The following is a 25,174-nucleotide window of genomic DNA, read 5'->3' on the forward strand; positions in this document are numbered from 1 at the left end:
ACCTCAAACAGCAGGGCTACTACCTCAAACAGCAGGGCTACTACCTCAAACAGCAGGGCTACTACCTCAAACACCAGGGCTACTACCTCAAACAGCAGGGCTACTACTTCAAACACCAGGGCTACTACCTCAAACAGCAGGGCTACTACCTCAAACACCAGGGCTACTACCTCAAACACCAGGGCTACTACCTCAAACAGCAGGGCTACTACCTCAAACAGCAGAGCTACTACCTCAAACATCAGGGCTACTACCTCAAACAGCAGAGCTACTACCTCAAACATCAGGGCTACTACCTCAAACAGCAGGGCTACTACCTCAAACAGCAGAGCTACTACCTCAAACAGCAGGGCTACTACTTCAAACAGCAGGGCTACTACCTCAAACAGCAGGGCTACTACCTCAAACAGCAGAGCTACTACCTCAAACATCAGGGCTACTACCTCAAACATCAGGGCTACTACCTCAAACAGCAGGGCTACTACCTCAAACAGCAGGGCTACTACCTCAAACACCAGGGCTACTACTTCAAACAGCAGGGCTACTACCTCAAACACCAGGGCTACTACCTCAAACAGCAGAGCTACTACCTCAAACATCAGGGCTACTACCTCAAACATCAGGGCTACTACCTCAAACAGCAGGGCTACTACCTCAAACAGCAGGGCTACTACCTCAAACAGCAGGGCTACTACTTCAAACAGCAGGGCTACTACCTCAAACAGCAGGGCTACTACCTCAAACAGCAGGGCTACTACCTCAAACACCAGTGCTACTACCTCAAATACCAGGGCTACTACCTCAAACACCAGGGCTACTACCTCAAACAGCAGGGCTACTACCTCAAACACCAGGGCTACTACCTCAAACAGCAGAGCTACTACCTCAAACAGCAGGGCTACTACCTCAAACAGCAGGGCTACTACCTCAAACACCAGGGCTACTACCTCAAACAGCAGGTCTACTACCTCAAACACCAGGGCTACTACCTCAAACACCAGGGCTACTACCTCAAACAGCAGAGCTACTACCTCAAACAGCAGGGCTACTACCTCAAACACCAGGGCTACTACCTCAAACAGCAGAGCTACTACCTCAAAGCTAGCAGGAGACCATCTCTGCATCCTCTGTCTCTGACCCCTAGACCTTGATTTTAGAAGTTCATGTGATTAGGTCTAGTCCACCTTTCTGATGAATTCAAAGTCACCAGACTAGTAACCTTAACTGTGTGTGGGAAATCCCCTTTCTCATACAAGGTAAGTGACCCTGGCTACATGTCCATAAGTTTGCTCACACTTTAGGGAAGTATATAAAGGGGCAGAAATTTGAGGAGCAACCTTGGAATTCTGTGTACCATAGTAAAAATGGTAAAGGGATAAAAAAATCTAGTTACACTGAAATAAAATATACAGCATTGTCTTAAAAACACTAGAGCATTAAGATTCATCATCAGAATTAGTTTAAAGGAGAAAATCACCAACAGATGCACTTGGTGAAAGCATTAGGCATTCTTTATTTAAAAAATGAAGAAGCAAAGCAAAATGAGAATAGAAAAATCTTACTACAACAAAGTACTTTCAAATCACAAATGAAATCCCTGTCAATAGAAGACATATAAACAGTAAATAAACACAGAAAATAGTCTGCAAACATAAATATTTGCTGATATATAGGAATGGTTACACAAATGGCTACATTATACTACTAAGTGAACTGAGAAGCAGATGATGCATAATACACAACCTATTTTAACTCTCATAACAGATTAAAAATTTAAAAACAAATGAACACAATTGTTAATGCAATCCAACCAGCAAAGTGAAGACAAAAAGAATATGCAGTAGTGGGGGTCAGGCGGTAGCGCAGTGGGTTAAGTGCACATGACCACTTAAAAGCACAAAGACCAGCTTAAGGATCCTGGTTCGAGCCCCCAGCTCCCCACCGGCAGGGGAGTCGCTTCACAGGTAGTGAAGCAGGTCTGTCTTTCTCTCCCCCCGTTTTCCTCTCCTCTCTTGACTTCTCTCTGTCCTATCCAACAACAACAACAATAACAACCACAACAAGGGCAACAACAAGGGCAACAAAATGGGAAAAATGAGCAGTGGATTCCTAGTGCTGGCACCCAGCCCCAGCGATAACCCCGAAGGCAAAAAAAAAGAAAAGAAAAGAAAAAGAAAAAGAATATGTAGTAGCTACTGACTAGTCATCTGTGGGAGAAGGGTTTTCATGTTCCTGTTACATATTTCAGTAGTGTTCACATTTTTTAAATTTTGTATTCCATTTCTAATAGATGAAATAATATAAGAAACCAACTGCACACACATAAAAATGCTAAAAACAGCAGCCCGGGAGATGGCACGCTGGATAAAATGTTGAACTCTCAAGCATGAGGTCCTGAGCTTGTCCAACATTGCCTGTCATATTCTTGTTCTTTCCCTCTTCACCTCTTTCTTTCTCATTAATAACTGAGAGTCTGGCCAAATTGACCCACTGATGGTATGAAGTAGTCAATTAATCAATGTTTTGATGATAAAAAGTCTTGTTGTTGTGGTCCGGGAGGTGGCACAGTGGATAAAGCACTGGATTCTCAAGCATCAGGTCCCGAGTTCAATCCCCGGCAGCACATGTACCAGAGTGATGGCTGGTTCTTTCTCTCTACTTCTCTATCTTTCTCATTAATAAATAAATTCTTTTTTTTTTTAAAAAAAGTTTTGTTGCCAAGGGCCTGGGAGGTAGTTCATCATATGTGAGACTCTGGGTTTAAACCCCAGCACCACATGACGGTACCAAGGAACTCCATGGATGGAGAACTATGCTTTAGTATCTCTTCCTTTCTCTCACCTCACTTCCTTCCTCACCCACTCTTTCTCAAAAACATAAAAAGGGGATCGGGGAGCTGATTAGGGAGACAGTACCTGGGTGTTGCATGTGAAAAGTACTAGATTCAATGCAGACCGAGAGAATCTGACCAAAAACAAACAAAAAGGAAGAAGGTGTTTCAGTGGTATCCAGCACGTGTGAATCCTTGGGTCCACCCCAAACACTGCATAGGAAAATTACTTCTGACAGTAATTTCACTATGGAGTTGGATTTAAAAGCTTGAGGTCCTGAGTTTGGTTTCTAGTTATCACATGTGCCGGGTTCTTTCCCTTTTTTTGTTTTTCTCTTTTTCTTTTCTTTCCTCCTTCTCCTGCTTAGCTCCCTCCCTCTCTCTCTAGATAATAACATCTTTAAAAAATTGTTTTCTGAGGGGCTCTAGCTGTTGGAATGGTGATGAAGTATACTCAGATAAGGAGGTTCCCCTACCCAGAAATTCCAGAACACAAATTAAAGATCTTTATGAAGATAAATACATATATATGTAATATATATAGTAATGAATGCTTTTAAAAATATTTTAAATAGTTTATATTAATGAGAGATACACAGAGGGAGAGAGAGAGAGAGAGAGAGAGAGAGACAAAGGCCAGAACAATGTTCAGCTCTGGTTTATGGAAGTGCTGGGGATTGAACCCGGGACTGTAGAGCCTCAGGCTCGTGTCTTTTGCAGAACCATTATGCTATCTCCCCAACCCAGATCCCTTTCTATATTTAAGGAATATAAACAAATCTAAAAATGGGCAGTAATATGAACAGGCAGTAAATGGAAACAAACATCTCAAATGCTATAAATTTCAAGAATACACCCATTCTTTTTTTTAATTTAACGAGATTTATTGATAGTTGCAAATGGCAAACTCTTTTAAAAATATTTTTTATTGGGGAATTAATGGTTTACAGTCAACAGTGAAATACAATAGTTGTACATGCATACCATTTCTCAAGTTTTCCACATAACAATACACCCCCACTAGGTCCTCCTCTGCCATCATGCTCTAGGACCTGAACCCTCCCCACCCCACCCCAGAGTCTTTGACTTTGGTGCAACACACCAAAGCCAGTCCAAGTTCTGCTTTGTGCTTTCCCTTCTGTTCTTGTTTTTCACTCCTTTCTATGAGTGAGATGATCCCATATTCTTCCTTCTCTTTCTGATTTATCTCACTTAACATAATTCCTTAAAGCTCCATCTGAGATGGGGTAAAGAAAGTGAATTCACCATTTTTAATAGCTGAGTAGTATTCCATTGTATACAGACCACAACTTGCTCAGCCACTCATCTGTTGTTGGACACCTGGGTTGCTTCTAGGTTTTGGCTATTACAAATTATGCTGCTATGAACATAGGTGTACACAGATCTTTGTGGATGGGTGTGTTTGGTTCCTTAGGATATATCCCCAGGAGAGAAATTGCAGGGTCATAGGGTAGGCCCACTTCGAGTCTCCTAAGAGTTCTCCAGACTGCTCTCCACAGGCTATGAAGATATACATTGCCACCAGCAGTGCAGGAGGGTTCCACTGTCCCCCACCACCTCTCCAACATTTGCTGCTATTACCGTTTCTGATGTGTGACATTCTCACAGGAGTGAAGTGGAATCTCATTGTTCTTTGTTTGCATTTCCCTGACCATCAGTGACTTGGGACATTGTTTGGGTAGTGGCTCCTTTTGATGTTCAGAAGCTTTTTTATTTCATGTAGTCTCATTAGTTTCTTTTTGTTTCAGTCTTCTTTGTAATTGGATTCGTATCATTGAGATGCCTTTAAAATTTATACAGAAAAGAGTTCTGCCAATATTTTCCTCTAAGTATTCAATAGTTTCTGGTCTAACATCCATGTGCTTGATTCATCTGGAATTTACTTTTGTGCTTGGTGAAATATAGTGGTTCAGTTTCATTCTTCTGCAAGTTTCAACCCATTTTTTCCAACACCATTTGTTGAAGAGACTCATCTTTCTCCATTTAATAGTCTGGGCACTTTTGTCAAAGATTAGATGTCCACAGGTGAGGGGGCTTATTTCTGGGCTCTCAATTCTATTTCACTGGTCAGTATGTCTATTCATGTTCCAGTACCAAGCAGTTTTGATGACAATGGCCTTATAAGAGGTTGACTTCCGGAGCTGGGTGGTAGCATACCTGGTTGAGTGCATGTTACAGTGTGCAAGGACCAGGGTTTGAGCCCCTAGCCCCCACCTGCAGGGGGAAAGCTTTACAAGTGGTTAAGCAGGGCTGCAGGTGTCTGTCTCTCTCCCTCTCTACTACTCCCTTCCTTCTTCATTTCTGGCTGTCTCTATCCAAATAAATAAATAAAGATAAAAAAAGAGAGTTTAACTTCTTCCCTTTTTGTCTGTATTCCTTTAATTCCTTGCTCCTGTCTGATTGCTATGGCAAGAATTTCCAACACTATGTTGAATAGTAATGGTGATAGTGGGCAGCCCTGTCTAGTACCTGATCTGAGGGGAAATGCTTCCAGTTTTTCACCACTAAGTATGATGTTGACTGTAGGTTTGCTATATATGGACTCCACCATCTAAGGAATGTTCAATCTACTCCCATTTTTGTCGCTTTTTTAAATCTTTTATCATAAAGTGATGTTGGATTTTGTCAAAGGCTTTCTTTGCATCTATTAATATCATGTGGTTTTTGGTCTTGATTTTATTGATATAGTGGATCATGTTGATTGATTTATGTATATTAAACCAACCTTGCATCCCTGGGATAAATCCCACTTGGTCATGATGAACAATCTTTTTAATATACTGCTGTATCCGGTTGGCTAGAATTTTGTTCAATATTTTAGCATCTATGTTCATCAAAGATATTGGTCTGTAGTTTTCTTTTTTGGTTGTTGTTGTATCCCTGTCTGCTTTTGTTATCAGAGTGATGCTGGCTTCATAGCAGGTGGAAGGGAATATTCCTGTCTTCAATAATTTGGAAGAGATTTAAAAGTAGAGGTATTAACTCTTCTTTGAAGGCTTTGTAAAATTCATTTGTAAAACCATCTGGTCCAGGACTTTTATTGTTGGGAAGGTTTTTGATAACTGTTTTAATTTATTTGGCCTCTTCATATGTTCTAGTTTCTCTTTGTTTAATTTTGGAAGTTTGATGTATCTAGGAATCTACCCATTCTTATTTTTGATGATAAGAAATCAAATAAAAAATAATTAAATATTAAGTGTTCTTTTATTTATTTGGCAAAAATATTCAAGATTAACAAAAGTTAGTATAGGCAAGGTTATAAATAGTTAATATTATTGGTGGGGCTATATATCAATTTATTTAAAAAGAATAATTTGTCATTATTTGTGACCATCTTAAATGTGCAGTCTATCAGTCACGGATTATACCTTCAGAAATTTATGTACTAATATTTGATCACAAAACTGTGAAAGTATGTTTAGTGTCAGCCTATATTTTAGTAGAATATGTGTGTGCACATACATGTATATTTTTTCTACTTTTATTTAAAAAAATATTTATTAGTTTTCCCTTTTGTTGCCCTTGTCTTTTTGTTGTTGTTGCAGTTGTCATTGATGTCATCATTGTTGGATAGGACAGAGAGGAATGGAGAGAGGAGGGTGAGACAGAGGGGGGAAAGAAAGACAGACACCTGCAGACCTGCTTCACTGCCTGTGAAGCGACTCTCCTGCAGGTGGGGATCTGGAGGCTTGAACCAGGATCCTTACACTGGTCCTTGCACTTGGCATCACATGCGCTTAACCCACTGCACTACCACCTCACCCCCCTGCATAACCATTATTATGCTGTCTCCCCAGCCCCATATATGTATATTTCTTTTTAAAAAGATTTTTATTGTTAAGCACTGTTTTTTTTTATTTTCCCTCTTTGTTGCCCCCCTTTTTAAAATTTTTGTTGCAGTTATTATTGTTGTCATCATTGCTGGATAGGACAGAGAGAAATGGAGAGAGGAGGGGAAGACAGAGGGAGGGGAGAAAGACAGACACCTGCAGACCTGCTTCACTGCCTGTGAAGCGACCCTCCTGCAGGTGGGGAGCCAGGGGCTCGAACGGGGATCCTTACACTTTGCACCACATGCGCTTAGCCCACTGCTCTACCACCCGACCCCCATGTGTATATTTCTATATACATATATGCATATACATTTTATTAGATGTGCAAAAAGGGACATTGTATAAGTACATAACAGTTCTTCTCTGAGAGAGGTTTTTATTGTGACACCATGGATTCAATCCAGGACTTGATGCATTCTAGGCATGTGCTCTATTGGTGAGCTACCTCCCTAACCATACAGTTCATTTATTCATTTATTTTATTATTCAATTTGTTGAGAGAGAGAAAACAAACTAGAGAACAGATCAGCCCCCAGCTTATTGTGTCATTTTCTATTTCCTTGAATAGTGACTCTTAATTTTTATGGTGCTGGGGACCTCAGAGCTTCAAGCATCAAAGTCTTTATATATATATTCCCTTTTGTTGCCCTTGTTTTATTGTTGTTGTTACTGATGTCGTTGTTGTTGGATAGGACAGAGAGAAATGGAGAGAGGAGGGAAAGACAGAGATGGGGAGAGAAAGACAGACACCTGCAGACCTGCTTCACTGCCTGTGAAGCGACTCCCCTGCAGGTGGGGAGCCAGGGGGCCTGAACCGAGATCTTTATGCCGGTCCTTGTGCTTTGTGCCACGTGAGCTTAACCCACTGCACTTCCGCCCGACCCCCATGAAAGTCTTTTTGAAGAACCATTGTGCTGACTTCTCAGCCTTAGCGTTCATTTCTTTTTTTTAAATTTTTTTAATATTAGCTTTATTTATTTATTGGATAGAGACAGTCAGAAATTGAGAGGGGAGGGTAAGACAGAGAGGGAGAGAGACAGAGAGACACCTGCAGCCCTGCTTCACCACTCATGAAATTTTCCTCCTGCAGGTGGGGACCAGGGGATCGAACCTGGGTCCTTTTGCATTATAACATGTGCGCTCAACCAGGTGCGCCACCACCTGGCCCCCCTTACGGTTCATTTCTATGACAGATGGAGAATTGTGGGTGTGGTGGGAAAGGAGGCTTTACAATAAATAAGCATACATTTGTACAAGAAAAACTAATAAAATTTCTAAGAACATAAAGCTGAGTTTTAATGCTATGAGACATAAAGCTGGGCTTTTATAAGGCATCAGGTGAGTTCTCTGTATATTGCTAGAAACGTCAAAAGTGTTTTGTTTGTGGTAAGTGGACTGAGACAATGTTTATAAATTAGAGATGAGGAAGCTTGTAGTCTACTTAGTGTGTATGGGGGGAGACACCACTCCTGAGGAAACTGAAACACAAGGCCAGCACTCATGCTTAGGAAACCTTAGACAGACAAGCCTAGAGTACTCATCAGAGACGACTGAAACAACACAAGTTCTACAGAAACAGAATCTACTGGGGCACTTTCACAACCTAAGGGCTCTCACAAGGGAAGAAAAAGTCATCGTAAATAACCTCCTTCAAACAGCACAAAAATACAAGCCACATAATGTGAAGTAATGCACCACGAGGGAGTCAACAGACCTCACTCAACATCCCAAACAGTAAAGGTGATAGAACAACTGTAAAGGGAACAAGCAAGCTTAACATTCTGCTGGTTCTAGGACAGCTGTAACCACCTTTTCTGATTCTAGTAGTGTGTGCACGCACACACACGCACACACAGTGGAATACTACTCAGCTATTAAAAATGATGCATTCTGTGGTCCGGGAGGTGGCGCAATGATAAAGCTTTGGACTCTCAAGCATGAGGTCCTGAGTTTGATCCCGGCAGCACATGTGCCAGAGTGATGTGATGTCTGGTTCTTTCTTTCTCCTCCTGTCTTTCTCATAAATAAATAAAATCTTTTAAAAAAAAGATGCATTCACCCTCTTCACTTCATTTTGGATAGAGCTTGAAGGAATCTTGTTAAGTGAGGTAAGCCAGAAAGAGAAGGATGAATTTGGGATGATTCCAGTCGTGGGCAGAAGTTGAGAAATAAGAACAGAGAGGAGAAACACAAAATAGAACCTGGAGTGAGTCTGATGTATTATTACATCAAAGCAAAGGGCTCTGGGAAGGGAGGGACTCCCTCGTCCTGGTGCCGATGGTGGAGGAGGACCTAGGCTGGGGATGAGAGTGTTTTGCAGAAAACTGAGAAATTTCACATATATGTCAGTCAACAACTGTATTTACGGTAACTCATTGATCCCCCAATAATAAAAAAAGGAAAGACAACATTTAAAATTTTTTAGGACTACTGAAGTATCATTTTGTAAATATTTTTGCCCGTTTATTATATTAAGTTCTTGAAGATTACATATACATTTCAAAAGGTTCTAACAAAGTTCATAACTGTAATTTGTACAATTAAAAGTGCTTAGGTAATTTTTAGACTAATATATATGTAATGTTTGGTTTCTGTTTAATGTAAGTGGGCTATTAATTAATGAATTTAAAATAATTTCAAGTGATGAGGTTATAGCCCTTGCCTCATCTTGGCTAGAGTTGGGAGAAATAATATTAAGTATAAAACTAAAATGAGAAAGATGAATACTGCATGGCCTCACTCACAGGTGGGACTTATGAAACAAGGATGGAAAGCAGAAACACAAAGTGAGATTTGGATTTGGTTTTGTGTATTATTACCAAAGCAAGAGACTCTGGGGAAGGAGGCATAGGGTGAGGGCTGGGGGTGGGCTGGGCTGGTGTGGGAGAGCTGTGGGGGCTCTGGTGCCTGATAATGGAAAAGGACCTGAGTTGGGAGGGGGTGAGAATGCTTTGTAGACACCTATCCCAGGGAGAACTTGTACTGATGTGTCAGCAGTCGTACTATAATCCTTTAATCCCAATAACGAGAGAGAGAGAGAAAGAGAGAGAGAGAAAGAGAGAGAGAGAGGAATGAAGGGAGGGAGGAAGGGAGGCGGGAAGGAGGGAGGGAAGGAGGGAGTGAGATGGTGGGGAGGAGGCAATAGAGAGAAAATCTGAGCTGGTGAAACAGTTCACTTGAATAGTGTGCTACTTTGCTATGTGCATGATCTAGGCTTGAGCCCAGCCTCCACTGCATTGAAGGAAGTTTTGGTACTGTGGTAAGAGGAGGAGAGAGAGAGAGAAAGAGACGAGAAAGAATGAAGTCTTTGGGTGAATGAAACATTAATTCCTAGGTAGGAAAAATGAAATTACCTAGGCATTTCACAGTAAAACTTGAACATATCAAAGACAGAATATCTTTAAGAAAAAAAAAAAGGAGGAGGAGGAGGAGGAGAAGGAGGAGGAGGAGGAGGAGGAGGAGGAGGAGGAGGAGAAGAAGTTGTTTGGTGTGTTGCACCAAAGTAAAAGATTCCGAGGAGTGGGGGAGGGTTCAGGTCCGGGAACAGGATGGAAGAGGAGGACCTGGTGGGGGTTGAATTGTTATGTGGAAAACTGGGAAATGTCACATATAGACAAACTACTGTAAACCATTAATATTCCAATAAAGAAAATTTTTAAAAAGCATCAGGAGAGAAGAGCATTACCTACAAAAGATCAACAGTCAAACTGATAGCAAATTTCTGAAGTGAACATATTAGCATAAATAAATAAACAGTATTAGTTAAAAACCTTTATTAAAATAATTATTTCCTTTTTGTTGCCCTTGTTTTTATTGTTGTTGTAGTTATTGGTGTTGATGTCTTCATTGTTGGATAGGACAGAGAGAAATGGAGAGAGGAGGGGGAAGACAGAGAGGGGGAGAGAAAGACAGAGACACCTGCAGACCTGCTTCACCACTTGTGAAGCGACTCCCCTGCAGGTGGAGATCTGGGGGCTCGTACGGGGATCCAGGGGCTCGTACGGGGATCCTCATGCCGATCCTTGCACTTCATGCCACCATCTTTTGTTTCTTTATGAGAAAGAAAGAGGCCAGAGTACTACTCCACTTCAGCACATGGAGTACTGGATCAAACTTGAGGTTTCATACATGCAAGTCCCACGCACTATATACTGAGCCATCTCCCAGTTAGCTGACTTAAAAAAAAAGACTTCATTTCTTTACTTATTTGTTTACACAACATAGAGAGGAAAAGAGAGAGGACTAGAGTGTCACTCTGGGATGTTGGGGAACTGAATTTGGGACCTCACGCTTTTACATTTGCTCCTTACATTTTTTTAAAAAGGTGAATTGGGAAGTTTAGTTTCAGGGGGTTTAACATTAGAACATGAAGGAAAATATTAAAAAACAGTAACAAGTAAGATACAAGTAGCAAGGTCAAAGCTAAAACATTCTGAACTTATTAGACTGCTTAATGTGACAATAAAAACTGGTTGATCTCGACTTGCTGAGCCTTGTGCTAAAAGTTAGGGCCTTTTGGCTGGGGATGTGGCAACGTGGATAAAGTATTGCACCTTAAGTATGAGGTCCTGAGTTTGATGCCCAGCAATGCATATGCCATTGATATTCTTGTTCTCTCTCTCTCTCATCAATCTTGAATGACATTAAATAAAAGTTAACTTGTCCACTGAAAGAACAGAGACAGAATGTGTAACTGCCAGACTTGTATAGAAGAGAGGGAAATAAAACGTCAGGGGGAGGGATGGAGAAAAAGATAAAAGAGAAGTTGTGGCAGAGAGAAAATAAGGAGACGGTCAAGTATTTCCAATTACAAAGCTGGAAGTCAATTAAACACCACCATTCAAAACAAACTGTCAAAATGACTTTATGAGCAAAATTAGTTGTATGCTTCAAAGAAAGGGGCATATTTAGTGGCTTCTGACACAGGAGAACAACCAGATTAGCCCAACTAGAAAGATGAATTAATAAAGGACTATGCAGTCGGACAACAGACACTGGCCACTGAACACAAGTCGTGAGAGAATGGAAACAGATAGGTGAATTCTGTCATCACTGTCAGCCTGAAGCCCTCTCTGACATGGGAGGGGTCTTCAAGCACAGTTCAAGAATCTCACTGGGAGAAAGGTAACATGTTGGGAAACTGTGGGCGGAGCTGAGTTCCTGAAACTGGCAGAGCAGAGCGTAAGAGTAGGAAGCACTGAGAAATTCCTCCCTCTGTGCAAGACTGGAGCTGTCTCTCCAGACCAAGAGGGGAGGAGCTGAGCAGGATCTCTGAGAAAGGCAAGTGCGGTGTTGTGCTTTGAGGGTGAGAAATAATGCCAACAGCTGGGAGTATCTGCATGTCCTGAGGCCCCTCTTTCCTTGTCAGAGCTCGGGGAGACAGCCGTGCTTATGGAAGCCTCACAGAGTTCCTCTACACCTCGAGATGACACAGCAGGGTGAACTGAGGACCCCACAGGGATGGAGGTGATCTGAAAGAGGTCCATGCATGTGACTGAGAGGAAGCACCTCCTTCTATCCTCAGCTGCCTGACTCACCTTGCACTAACTGCAGGGGAGGGCTGGAGAGGACCAGGACCAGGAAAGATGAAATACCACACAAGGGGAAGAGGATACAGAAGGGAGATTAAGGCAGCTCCCAACTGCAGGGAGTGTTCATTCAGAGGCCCTCTCTGGGGCTCCAAGGAGCAGAAGTTCCCCAGGAACCCAAAGGACCAGGAGGAAGAACAAAGTTTTGTCACCATTAAGTATCAACAGCTGACTGAATCACCTTGGTTCACAAAATCCTCTTGTTCAAGTGCATCTTAAGGGGAATGAGAGAGAGAGAGAGAGAGAGAGAGAGAGAGAGAGAGAGAGAGAGGCCCTGAATTGAGTGTTTCTGCTTTTTGTACTTGTACTGTCTGTTAGCTACAGTAAAAGAATTCATGCTACTTCCCTCCTAAATTTGAGTGTATCTGAAATCCTTACTTCTTGATATACTATGTAAGAATAATGAAAGTAGGCCAGTCCTCACTGCTTAGCCATCCACTGACCACTTCCCAGTCAAGACCCCCTAGCTCCTTCTGTGGTGAACGTACACCCCTGCCCTCTCTGACGAGCTGCCTGTGCCCCCGCCAGTGAGCCCCAGAGGCTCTTCGAGCTGGAGCCCTTGGCCTGTGTCTGGGGGTGGGCCTGTGGTCCAGGAGAGACTGCCCCAAGGTTCCAACTGCCATGATCTCTTGCCCTGCCCTGGGGAATCTGCCAGCACCTTCCGAAACCCTGCCTTTCACTCAGCTGAACCAGAGTTAGTGTCTATTGTCTGTCATCAAAGAGCCCGGGCTGACATGTGATACAGCCTGCCAGGGCAGACTCCGTGGAGTTCTTTCTCCTTCACAGTGTGTGGGGTCACATGGTTGGCCCATGTGTTGGCTTGAGCACCTACAGGTCTTGCCAACAGGGTCACTTGAAAGAGGAGCACTGATTTATCTGAGTGGAAATCTGTTAACAGCCCCCTTGAAGAAAACCCTACCTCTGGCCACTCGCTTCCTCTCCCTCCCCTGAGAAGTCTCAGAGGCTTCCTTGCTCTTTGGGATTTGGGGCATCATTCTAGCCTACATCTTCTTTCCACCAAACCTTCCAGTGGTGCCAAGAACAGTGTCATGCTCATCAGTGATTTTAATTACTGCTGGGATATTGGACTGATTGGGCTGTTCCAGAAGGTCTCTCCCCCAAGACCCACTGAGCTCATATAGAACGGGACAATCTACGTGTGTGACAGTCGGGCTGTGGGGCACTGGGTGTGCACATGAGTTATGGCTGGGAACGTCCCAGACCAACACCGTTGGAGTCAGACTCTCCAATAAGGTCGACAGTCATGGACGAGGCCCAGCTCCTAACTAAGAGGGGTGCCCTGTGCCCACCCCCAGTCCACCCGGGCCCAGTGTGTTACCGTTTCTGCAGGACAGTGACAAACTCGGTGAGCCGGTCACGCTCCACCTCGGTGGCCTGCCAGAGGGCCTTGAACTCTGTCACCTGTGCCTGCCAGCCCTTTTGTTCAGGAGAGTTGGAGAACCTGGGGACCGGGGGTGGACGGCAAAGGGCAGAGGTCACTTGAGGGGTTACCTGAAGACACACACTTACCTATGTGACAGTGGAAGGAACTAGAAGGACATTCAGGGGTCCTCAGATCCAACCAGAGAGAAAGAAGTCAACGCAGACGCTCCTGGCCCTCCCAGTACTCATCCTCTGGCTTCTCAGCTCACTTTTCACACCTGTGCACAAGTCTCCAGAGCTCACTTAACTGGCTCCAGAGCTGGGCTGGTTCTGGGGCTGGGGCTGGGGCAGCACCGTGGTCTATGAGATCCCTGTGGAGTCTGCAGCTAGACAGATTCCTACAGAAGTTGCCTCTTGCAGGTCTGGGGTGCCCTATACCTGGTGATCACCCTGCCCAGTGTCAGGTGGGTCTGCTCTAGCCCCCCAGCATCTCTTGACATTTCCCCAAGATTAATCCACCTTCCTGGAGTCTGGACACTGACTGTGTGACCTGTGCAGTTTCCTGCTGTCCAGATAGAGCCCATCACTGGCCCCTCCCTACCACCGTGCCTACTATGAGCCCCTAACCTCGAGGTTGGGACCTTGACAGAGGGGAGCTCTGCTCTCTACTCAACCCCCACCCCCAGGCCCTGTGTGTGAACTCCACACTGCTGTCTTGCTCTGACCTATCCTGCTGGGACCCTGGTGGCCCTGGGCTTGTTCTGTGAATTAGCAGGACACGGGGGGGGGGGGGGGGGGGAGGCTGCACAGAGAAGCAGTGTGTGGGAGGGTGGGCTGGGGCATGTAATCCCAAGGGCTGACTCATTCTGTGGCCTTGGCCATGTTCTTCCCTCTCTCTGGCCCCATCTTCCTGCTGAAGAGTAAAGGGTTTAGTTGAGACGGGCAAGGGCTGCAGATAGCTCCATGCTCTGACTCCTGAATGAGGAAGGTTCTGCTACTCAGAGGTTCTGTCGGGATCAGCCATCACCTCACGCTTGCTGGACATGCAGTGGGCAGGTCGAGCTCAGCCCTCATGAGTTGGGACCTGCCTGCCCTGTGTGCACTGCAGCTGAGACAGCTGTCCTCCAGTGACCCCATGACTCTCATAGGATGGGGAGGGGGGTGGTGGGGTAATAGGGAGCCACAGGGAGAGGGGCCATTAGAGTCTCCACACCGGCCACACAGCAAATTGGCCACTCAGAACCCAAGCTGGTCTGCCTAAGGAGTGGGGTGAAGGCTGGCTGCAGGGAGTCCTGTCCCCAGGACACCTGTCACTGGTGGGGAGGGACTGTTCCCTGAGGGCATGGTGTGAATGTGGTCAGGCGAAGCACCTATCTGTGTGCCGTAGAAGAAAATCACTTGAGAAGCTATGTTTGGGGCCACTGGCACCTGGATCCATCCCTGTGACCATGGCCACACAGGGCTGGAGGGGACCTTGAAGAGACAGCTTGTCCCTCTTCCTGTTCCCAGTATGGAGCAGGGGAACCTCACAGAGGCTGAGCCTGTCCATACTCCTTGTGGTGTGAGAGGTGTGGTGTGTGACTCTGTGGTTTGGAGACAGTGCTCTCACCCACAGGTGCCCTTGTGACCCCAGGCTGATGGGTGGGCAGCTCTAAGGCTGGCTTTGGCCCCTGGTCCTGGTGCTGCCAAGTGTCAGAAGTGTCTCAGGTCTTTTGTGGGAGGTGGTGGTTCAGAGAGGACCAGCTTGCACGGGGCAAGTCAGCAGGGACCAGGGCCATACTGAGGCATCGCTGAATCAGAAGTGCAGCTGACCTGCCCAAGGAGTGGGGGTGGGGGCTGACAGTGGACAGTGGGCTGGGATCTGAGGCAGGACAAAGCCACCCTTTGTCTGTGAGCTGGCAGGAAGGACAAAGGACCCATTTAAACCCTAAGGCTTGATCTATCAACGGGGAGGGGGGGGGGCTTAGGAGCTATCAGTGGCTGAAAATGGGAATGCTTGTGACATGAAACTGTTCCCCTAGAGACTGATTCTCAGTGGGCAGGCAAAAGAATGGAAAGGTGCTGGGCTTCAGGACCTGGAAGATTCCCCACGCTGACTCTGTGGGAGCAGGAAGGGAAGCCAGAACGCACGTCAGGTTAAGACTGTCGCTCTGGAGCCACTTCCCAGACCATCCTGGACAAGGTCTGCTTCTCCAAATCCTTATGCAACCTTGGAAGCATCCCTGGCCTGGCCTCAGTTTCCTCTCCTTTTAGTGGGATGACAACTGCAGCTGAGCAGTCAAGGAGGGGAAAGGGCTGTGAGGGCCCAGGGTCCTGGGTTCCTACCTGGGTGAGGCCCTGTGAGGACTGGGCATGGAAGGCCACGTGAGAGAAGATTCCACCAGCATGTGGCCCAGGCTGGTCACGGAGCTGTGCGAAGGCAGAAGGGGCTCATCACCACAGGAAGGCGGACTGGGACCCACTGGGCCTCACCTGTACACGTGTCTGGCTAGGTGGGGGAACAGGGCCAGGAGGGACCTGGGGAGACTGAGAGAGGTGCCAGTGTTGGCCCTTGGAATAGACCTGGCTGGACGGCCCTAAGGATTTGCTGCCCTTGTTTCTAGAAATCTTGCTCTCAAAACAAGACAGGACCAGGAGACATCTGTGTGTTAGACAAGTCCACACGGGTCTGGTGGAGAATCCTGGCAGCATAGTGCTGGGCGGTGTCATAAGGAGCTGCAAGCAGATGCTCTCAGTGACGTATCAGGGCCTAACAGGCTCCTCCACAGAGGAGCAGGAACGCTGGACTAGGAGAGGCCCCGTAGTGAAAGGACACCACCGCAGGTATCTTAAAGCTGCATCTGTGGCTTCCCATCAAAGGCGACAGGAAATGGACTCTCCTCTGAGTCATGCACATTCACTTTATAACCCCTCTACCGCTGTTTCTTCTTACCGAGAAGATCCCAGCCTGCCAGCATGATCCCCTGCTGAGGCTGGGGGCCTGGAAAGACGTGGGTCCTCCAGGAACTTGGTGCTGGCAGAGTGGACCTCAGGCCCGCTGAAGCCCTCACCCATTCCTTTATTCCGAAGACACTGCAGGGAACAGACGTAGGTTTGAATCTCTGGGCTTTGGCTCAGAGGCCTAGAGCACATAGGGGTGGGGGGAACAGGTGGGGGAGGGAAGGCTTGGCTTGATTTTGGGGCTTTCAGGGGGTATGAAAGAGGCTTCTTCTCAGGCGTGAAAAGCAGGGTCTGTTCGGTGAAGACACTCTGTGCATGACAATGACCTCCAATAATGCCTCTCTTCAGAAAGGGAGCCACACTGCATGGGGACACTGACCTAGCCAGGAAGCTGCTCTACAGTCCAGTCCCAAAGGGATGTGTGTGACCTTCTGAGGGAAGGAGCTCAGAGACTGACATCTTCAAGGCGCCCACCTACACGCGGACGGGTGCCAGGTGTGACCTGAGGCTAGATGCCTTTGTCAGCTAGAGTCACTTGGGCCTTCCAGATACCCAGAGCCAGAGAGACTGGCAGGGCTTTAGTGAGGCCAGGCAGCCAGGGGCAGGGAGGCAGGCTTCCCAGGTCCTGCCTGTTTCCACCTGTGCTTCTTCTGGGTAGCTGGTAAGGCCAGGTCACAGGAGGAACATGAGGAACCTTCCCCCCGCAGGAGGCCAGGCCACTCTCAAGCGCTAGGTGACGGGTGTGAGCCTCAAGAACCTGCTGTGTCCCCCTGGCCCTTCCCCTTCTAGAAAATCTACAGCTGTGCCAGCTTGTCTGCTGGGTGATGCTTGGCCACCAACCAGTGCTGATGTAAGGACTGGGCCTTTCTTGTGCCTGGAGCCGTTGGTGAGATGAAGCTGCCAGAAGGCTCCTGTGAGCCCCTTTAAGCTTCACTGCCCAGTAAGCCTAAGGGAGGAAGCAGGCGAGAACCGCAAGGTGGGGCTCCCGCTTGGTGCCACACACACTCTGTCCCCCGGTCTCCCTCAGGGTTCTCTACCGCAGCCGACCCTGTGGTCCCAGGGTCTCTGGTTTCCAGGGACAAATGGCTGCAAGGCAAATTCCCAGCACCTGCCAGAGGTGGGGCTGAGGGGCTTCTGGGCCCTTACAGCTGTCTGGTCCCTGGAAACCCGAGAGGATAAACACAGAGGGGAGGGGTATTTTGTGACAGACCTTTGGCTCCACCAGTCAGCCTGGTTGCAAGGCTCCTCTGTCAGCAGAAGAGCTGTGTGCCTGCCGATGATGCCTTTTCTCTGGAGACCGCCCAGGCCCTCCCTGACCCAGCACCTCCATGGCCACGGGAAGGAGCCACAGAGAGTCCACAGGGCCCAACTTCTAGCAGCCCAGGCTGGTCCCTCAAGATAGGAGTCAAGGCTCAACTTCAGAAGTTTGTTCATTAAAGCAGCATTTACTGAGCATCTACTGTGCCACTGGCCCTGTGCCAGGTCTGTGATGTCTCGAGAATTCAGGGGGAGAAAGTGGGGGTGACAAAAGGGTGACTTGGGGATGCCTGGGAGGTGCGCATGGCACAGGGTGACGGAGTGTGGCTTTCCTGTTTGCAGTGTGGATGGAAAGGCTGGCAGTGCAGCTACCATCTCAGATCAGGAGGCTGGGGGCCACAGTGGGTACGGTGAGTCTCCTGGACCTTTTTTATTTAGAAATTCATTTAAAAAAATATTTTATTTGTTTATTTGGATAGAGATAGAGAGAAATTGAGAGATAGAAAGAGGAGAGACATCTTCAGCATCGCCTCACCACTTGTGAAACTTTCCCCCTGCAGGTAGGTACCAGGGGCTTGAACCCAGGTCCTTACAAATTAGAATGTGTGCTCAACCAGGTACACCACCACCCAGTCCGAAAGCCTGGGCCCTTGGTGAGGCAAGATCGTAGGTAATGGGGAGCCACGGATGGGCTCAATGCAGAGAGCAAAGGTGTGGGCAGAAAGGACAGGAAGCCAGATGGGAACAAGAAGTCAGGATGGCACCAGGTAGGATAAGGTACAGCCTGAGCAAGAAATGCTGAGCTTCCTCTCAATGGTGGAGGCGCTTGCCAGGGCACAGAATCAATGCTGCCACGTGCCTGTGCCCCACTCACCTGTGCACTGAGCTGCCCAATCTCCATCTCCAGCTGTCGCACCTTGGCCTCCCGCTCGGCCACCATGGCCTGCAGCTGGGTGACCAGGTTGCTGCTGCGCTGGGCCTCACTGTGGAGCTGCTGGTCCAGGCACTGCTGGGATGCTCGTGTCTTTTCCTCCTGCAGACTCAGGGTGCCCAGGATCTCCTGGAGCTGCTTCAGCTGGTCCTGTGGGCGGGCGGGGCAAGGGTCAGCCGCGACACCTAGGCTAGGCCGGGCACAGGAAGTCCTGCCTCCCCCAGCCTGAGGAATCCAGCAGGCCCTGAATGGATCAGTGGGAGACTGACTACCTGTCCCCAGGAGGAGGAACGGGACTACCTTCGTACCTGCCCTTGGGACAGTACTCTCTTCCTGTCCTCAGTTCTTTATCCTTACAATCAGGGTCAAGAAGGATACTGAGGGTTGGGGAGACAGCATAATGGTTATGCAAATGACTGCCTTGCCAAAGGCACCAAAGGTTGCAGGCTCAATCACCAGACCACCTTAAGTCAGAGCTGAGCAGTGATTTAAAACAAAAAAAAAAAAGGAGAAGCTAGTGGGGGTTGTATTGTTATATGGAAAACTGGGAAATGTTAGGCATGTGCAAACTATTGTATTTACTGTCGAATGTAAAACATTAATTCCCCAGTAAATAAATTAAAAAATAAAAAGGGGGAGGGAATAATTTATGAAATACATACTCAGGGAGGTACTGTTTGGTGGTTAAAACAGATAATATTGTATCCTTCAGGACAAAACAGAACCAGCTCAAGAATCCCGGTTCGAGCCCCCAGCTCCCCACCTGCAGGGGGGTCACTTCACAAGCAGTGAAGCAGGTCTGCAGGTGTCTGTCTTCCCCTCCTCTCTCGATTCCTCTCTGTCCTAGCCATCAACAGCAGCATCAATGGCAATAACAACAACAAGGGCAACAAAAATGGGAACATCTGCCTCTAAGAGCAGTGGATTCATAGTGCAGGCACCGAGCCCCAGCAATAACCCTGGAGGCAAAAGGGGGGAAAAAGACCTGGAGGTGATTATGCTCAGTGAAATAAGGAAGTAAAAGGCTAGGACTAGACGGTCTCACTCATATGTGGAGTATACGGAATGAAAGCACATGACTTAGAAAAAAGAGTAATCAGCTATCTCCAAGACCTTGGAGTATCTATAGAGATTATTCTTGGGGGACGGGGATACAGAACTTATAATCTTGTAGATGTCTATTAAATCACTAACAAAAAATAGAAAAATCAGAACCAGAGGAAAATACATAGGCACATATAAAACGAGGGATACTGGGGCTTCCCAGCAGAAAGCAGCTCAGCTGGCGGCCCCAGCTAGTAGGGAGAGATCTGAGGAGACAGCGACTCACCCCACCCTACTGACAGGCCCTCCTCCAAGGCAGCACCTAGACCCCACTCCAGGGACCCTTTAGCACTGACTGACTTGGGGATGCCACACAGGAGAGTTCAAGGGCCAAAGGGAAAGGCCACTACTGAGGTTTGGAGACTAGAGGGCCTGAGGGTGCCACCGGTGGCTGGTGAGGGCCAGGCCAGGAGCTGGGGAGCAGCATTCTCACAGCACCTCTGTGACCGAGACTGGAAGCACACAGAGTCCTCAGAGCACACTGAGGACCACACTTACTTAAAAACTGGGGGCCGAAGCTCAGAGATGGGGTACCCTGCCTGAGGGTCACAGAGAAGTATGAACGAGGAGGCCTAGAATTCAGGCCTTCTGTGCCCACCTGACTGTTAAGATTATTATGGATTCAGGCAGTGCCTGAGACAGCACCAGCTCCCCTCATGGCCCAGCCAGGCCAGGTATGACCACCCCTGGAAGCTATGGCACAGCTTGACATTTAGAACCAACATTCTGGGCTGCCCCAGGCACCAGAGAGAAAAGGTCACACTGGGGTCAGGAAAGTGAGTGAGGCCTTGCTAATCATGCTTTTTCTCCATCAGATCAGTGGCTGGAACTTGGTTGTGTGGTTCTGGATGAATTATCTAACTGAAGTCCTTAGCCTCCCCATCTGGGACATGGTGACTAGCTGCTTTTTAAAAAAAATTTTTTAAATATTTATTTATTTTCCCTTTTGTTGCCCTTGTTGTTTTTCATTGTTGTTGTAGTTATTATTATTGTTGTTGGGTAGGACAGAGAGAGAAATGGAGAGAGGAGGGGAAAACAGAGAGGGGGAGAGAAAGATAACGACACCTGCAAACCTGCTTCACCGCCTGTGAAGCGACTCCCCTGCAGGTGGGGAGCTGGGGGCTCAAACTGGGATCATTATGCCGGTCCTTGCACTTCGAGCCACCTGTGCTTAACCCGCTGCGCTACCGCCCAACTAGTCACTTTAATGGTGCTCCACGACCTGTGCTGTCACACAGACTAGAATTCATCCTCATCCTGGTCCTTCTTTATTCCCTCAGTTCCACAGAGACAGATAAGCCGGGTGTGACACTATCCCCGCCCCCACCCTCGTCTGTTTGGGGCCACAGGCCTAGCTGCTTGTGTTGGCAGCAAAGTCACACAAGGTGACCTGGGTGAGCCCTCAGGGAACCTCCTAGCTGTCCCTGTGCCTAGTTTGGGGCTTTGGGGCAAGGGTCCTGCTGGAAGCAGTGGCTTTCTGGGTTATGTTGGTGACATTTTGGGCACTGTAGTTGGGTGGGGAGTGGGGCCCATTCGCAGGGTCCAAGGCACTAGCTCTTGCCCTGCCTCAGGGGTTGGGCCATACCATGAGGGCATCGATGAGCTCGTCGTCGTGCCTGCCCTTCTCTGCTAAGGTCCCCATCTGACTCTTGAGCGTCTTTACTTCACTCGATAGCACCTTGTTCCGGGACTTCACACCCTCAAACTTCTTCCTCAGCTCTTCAATCTCTTTCTGGAGGGTGTCCCGCTCACCTGTAAGTTTCTGTAATCAGAGTTGCAGTCATGGGCAGAGGGCTGAGGAGCTGGAACCTTGGACACATCTAGATGCTGGTTCCTAGTCGCCGCTGAGACCCCAAGAGATGAGAAAACTTACCAAAGGCCATAGAGTAAGTAAATCAGCGAGGATGGCCCGACTTTGGCTTCCCAGGCCTGTCGGAGCACTCCCGCCTCCCACCCTTGCCTGAGCATGTGACAGACACCACACTGGCCTGAATACACGCCAACAACCCCTCCCCTCAGCCCACAAACACAGCCATCAGGCGGCAGGCCCTTTGCCAACATCAGAGATGAGAAAGATGCCCCCGGCCAGTGCTGGGTGTGTTTCCCAGAGGGGACAGCTGCCCCCACTCCTGAGCTAGGGAAAAGAGAAGAGCCACACTATGTCCAGGGTTCAAGTGAAGTGCCTCACCCAAGCACGAGCTAGGGGGAGAAGCTAGGCTCTATACACTGCCCTGTCCTCTGATGTCTTCCATGAATGCTAGCCCCTTGTCCCTGACTGTACCTCTTTTGGCTGGTGACAAGCTGGAAGCCCAGGCACTGTACGTGCTGTGGACATGACGTGACTCATCCTCTCAGAAATGCTTGCCAGGGCCTCTGTCCTTGTCAATGTGGCAGGTACTGGGTGTACAGAAGAGAACAGAATAGAGTCCTGTCTCCGAGGAACTCACAGCCCAGTGGGGGAGACATGAGGAACAGGAGTAGAGGGACAGTGACAAAGACCAGGAAATGCCTCTGTGAAAAGGTGACTTCTGAGAAAAAGAGGTGAGAATAAGAGCAAAGGCCCTGGGGTAGAATGTGTGTGGCTGGTGTGCAGTGAGCAGGGTCAGAGTAAGATCAGAGGGGCAGAGATCAGACGAGTAAACCCTCAGAGCCAGCATGGAGACAGTGATAAAGGTCTTGGATGGTGAGTGTCACAATCTGGTTCTCTCTCTCTAGTACCTCTCCAGGTTCAACTACATATATATGGAGGGGCAGGAGGAAGGAGAAAGGAGAGAGGCAGGGACAGACACAGAGCAGAGTCCACAGCACTAGTCTACCATCTATGCAGCTTCCTTCTGTGTGGTATTGCTCTCGTGTGGTTCCAGGACTTGGACTTGGAGCTTCACACAGGACACATGTGGTCTACCCAGGAAGCTATAGGTCATGGCTGCTGACTTGCTCTTATGGGCTAGTTACAACTGGATGAGTGTTTCAGATCCTTGAAGTGAGTTAAAGAAACAAGGAATATTGAAGCACCTGGAGACTACAATACAGCAGGTAGACTGTCGCCATCTTCTACAAGAGAGATAGCCACAGTCCACCTGCTGTGCTGCTGGTTGTTCTAGACTTGATTGGGCCCTTGGCAGAGGACAGGCATTCCTTATGGCTAGTCCAAGGATTTCCAATGTGTTCTGTTCTATGTAGTCTGTAAATCTGAGCTGCTGAACCCCATGCTGGTATTCTCAATTCTCAGCTCTCCAGTTCCCTTGAATTCACTCCCTGCTGCCCTCCCTCCCGACTGTGCTCTTTCTCCTCCACGTGTGACCACTGAGCCTGTAAAGTTGACTCTCAATGTCCCTCCTGGTGTCCGGTTCTTCCGCTAGCATCTTAGTGTAGGTTCCTGGTTGTGTCTCAAGTGGATTACTGCTTTTGCTTCCCCTGCTTCCCCATGCTTCCCCCAACCCACGCCTGGCCTTATGACCCTTCTAAAAGTCCACTGACCATGTCCCTTGATAGCTTATAATGGACGGCTCTCTCTGCCATCAAGAGAAGAGCCCTGGCTGGCACCCGAGGCCCAGCGGGACCTGGCCCCGCCTATAATTTACGCAATCTCACTGCTGCCCTGCTCTCACCCAAATGATCAAGACTGAGGGTGGGGATGGGGAGGGACACAGATGGTCATAATGTTTCTAGCACAAGTCTAGCCCTGAGTTGGCACTCATGGTGGAAGTCTCCCCTAATAGTGAGGTGAGAGGCCTCACTATTAGGAAGTCTGTGGCTGGAGCCACTGAAGTGGACCCATTCGGCCTACCACCTCCTACGTCTTCCTCTGATTTCACTGGGGAAGCACCTCCTTCCTGCTCTTGGGGCCAAGTTGGGGAGATCAGCTCATCCTCTAGTCCTGTGAGTGGGTATGTCAAGTGTCATGTCCCCTCAGCCACTGTGACAGGCTCTTGGCACATGGCCAGAGCTAGGCAGATGATACCCAGTTCTGGGACTTTATGGGAAAGAAAAGTCCTTCGTCGATGAGGGCTGGGCTTGGAGGACAGAAGCTGGGACCACAAGGAGTTCCCATGGAACACAGAAAAATCACCCCGAGAGAAAAAGACACTGAGATGGAGTCCTTAAAGCTCTGGACCCTAGAGCTAGGATACCTCCAGGCTTTGTGTCCAGGGCTCAGTCCATGGTGGAGCTGGGGCTCTGGACACTCCCAAGACCTCCAGTGAGATGCAGGCCCTGGAGCTGACAGCAGGCCAGGACCTGGCATCAGCCTGGTGCTCTCCTCCCACTAATTGGGGTTCCCTCTCCTCCCACAGCAGGAGCTTCAGGGCCATCCTCTCAAAGCAGACAGCATGGGGCCACCTAGAGTTCAGGTAATCTGCGCAACAAGTACAGATGTGGCCCAGCTGTGTCCTGCCGATCCACCCACCAGGGTTGGCTCAGAGCCTGCCCGGGATGTCACCGCAGCCCATGCCACAAGCCCAGGACGAGGTCTGCATCACCTCCAGTCCCTCCTGCTTCTCCCTTTCTAGGCTGCGGATCCTCAGCAGGTGCTTCTCCTGTGCCGACAGCTTCCTGGAGTCTGGACAGAGGTGCAGTTCGTCACCCGCTGTTCCCGCAGACCGGCTCCGGGTCTGGCCCAGCTGCTTCTCAAGCTCTCGAACCTGAGGGTGGTAAAACTCACTCTGTGACAGGTCCTCATTCCCAGGTTTGGCCACTTAAAGGGTGTCCCTGAAGCATCAGAGGAGACCTTAATGGCTGGAGGTCACCACAGTTGTAGATGACAGAGAAGAGCCGCATGAAGGGCTCTGAGTGGAGGACACTGGAACAGTCAGCTTGAGAATCGGAAAAAACACTCCATCTCTGGAGGGTTGTTCAGGACAAGAAGCAGGTCTGCACCCCAGGTCTCAGAATAGGAACGACTCTAACCACTTCAGAGCAGGTGGGCTCCTTGAGAGACCACCAGTTCTGTTCACTTGCAGGAGATGCTGCAGAGAGAGGGCAGGGTTTGGAAGCTAAGAGCTCAAACCCTCCCAAGCTGTCTCCCTGTGCACAGGTCATTAACTCCTCTGCCTGTGAGGTCCTTCACCTGTGAACGGAAGGGTACAGTCTGCACACAGTGGTCAGGAGGATCTAGCATCCTGAATTAGGCTGAGCGCGTGAATCCCCATGGTGCTTCTGGGAATGACAATTCTTAGGACCCCTTCCAAGTCCGATCTCACAGGGGAAGGCCTAGAAATCTGCACTTTAAACAAGCGCTACAGGTGAGTGCTTTAGAAGTAGGTGACCTGGAGGGACTCCAAGATGG

The 25,174-nt window shown here is 48.1% G+C and overlaps 1 protein-coding gene across 3 annotated transcripts in view; it reads right to left on the reverse strand.

Annotated features, from left to right (window-relative positions):
• The window catches only part of CCDC13 (coiled-coil domain containing 13), a 69,323-nt gene that overhangs the window by 5,411 nt on the left and 38,738 nt on the right, over positions 1–25,174 (reverse strand). For 2 of the 3 annotated variants that reach the window (XM_007517353.3, XM_060180385.1), the window contains exons 8-13: positions 24,369–24,530; positions 21,473–21,649; positions 18,727–18,933; positions 16,588–16,727; positions 15,981–16,064; positions 13,612–13,734 (exon numbers count right to left, since the gene is read on the reverse strand). In XM_007517353.3, coding sequence (XP_007517415.1) covers positions 13,612–13,734; positions 15,981–16,064; positions 16,588–16,727; positions 18,727–18,933; positions 21,473–21,649; positions 24,369–24,530 — 893 coding nt within the window. The remainder of the gene's footprint in view (positions 1–13,611; positions 13,735–15,980; positions 16,065–16,587; positions 16,728–18,726; positions 18,934–21,472; positions 21,650–24,368; positions 24,531–25,174) is intronic. The other variant, XM_060180386.1, reaches the window with a different exon arrangement.

Source organism: Erinaceus europaeus, chromosome 21 (genome assembly GCF_950295315.1).
Source record: "Erinaceus europaeus chromosome 21, mEriEur2.1, whole genome shotgun sequence".
NCBI lineage: Eukaryota > Metazoa > Chordata > Mammalia > Eulipotyphla > Erinaceidae > Erinaceus > Erinaceus europaeus.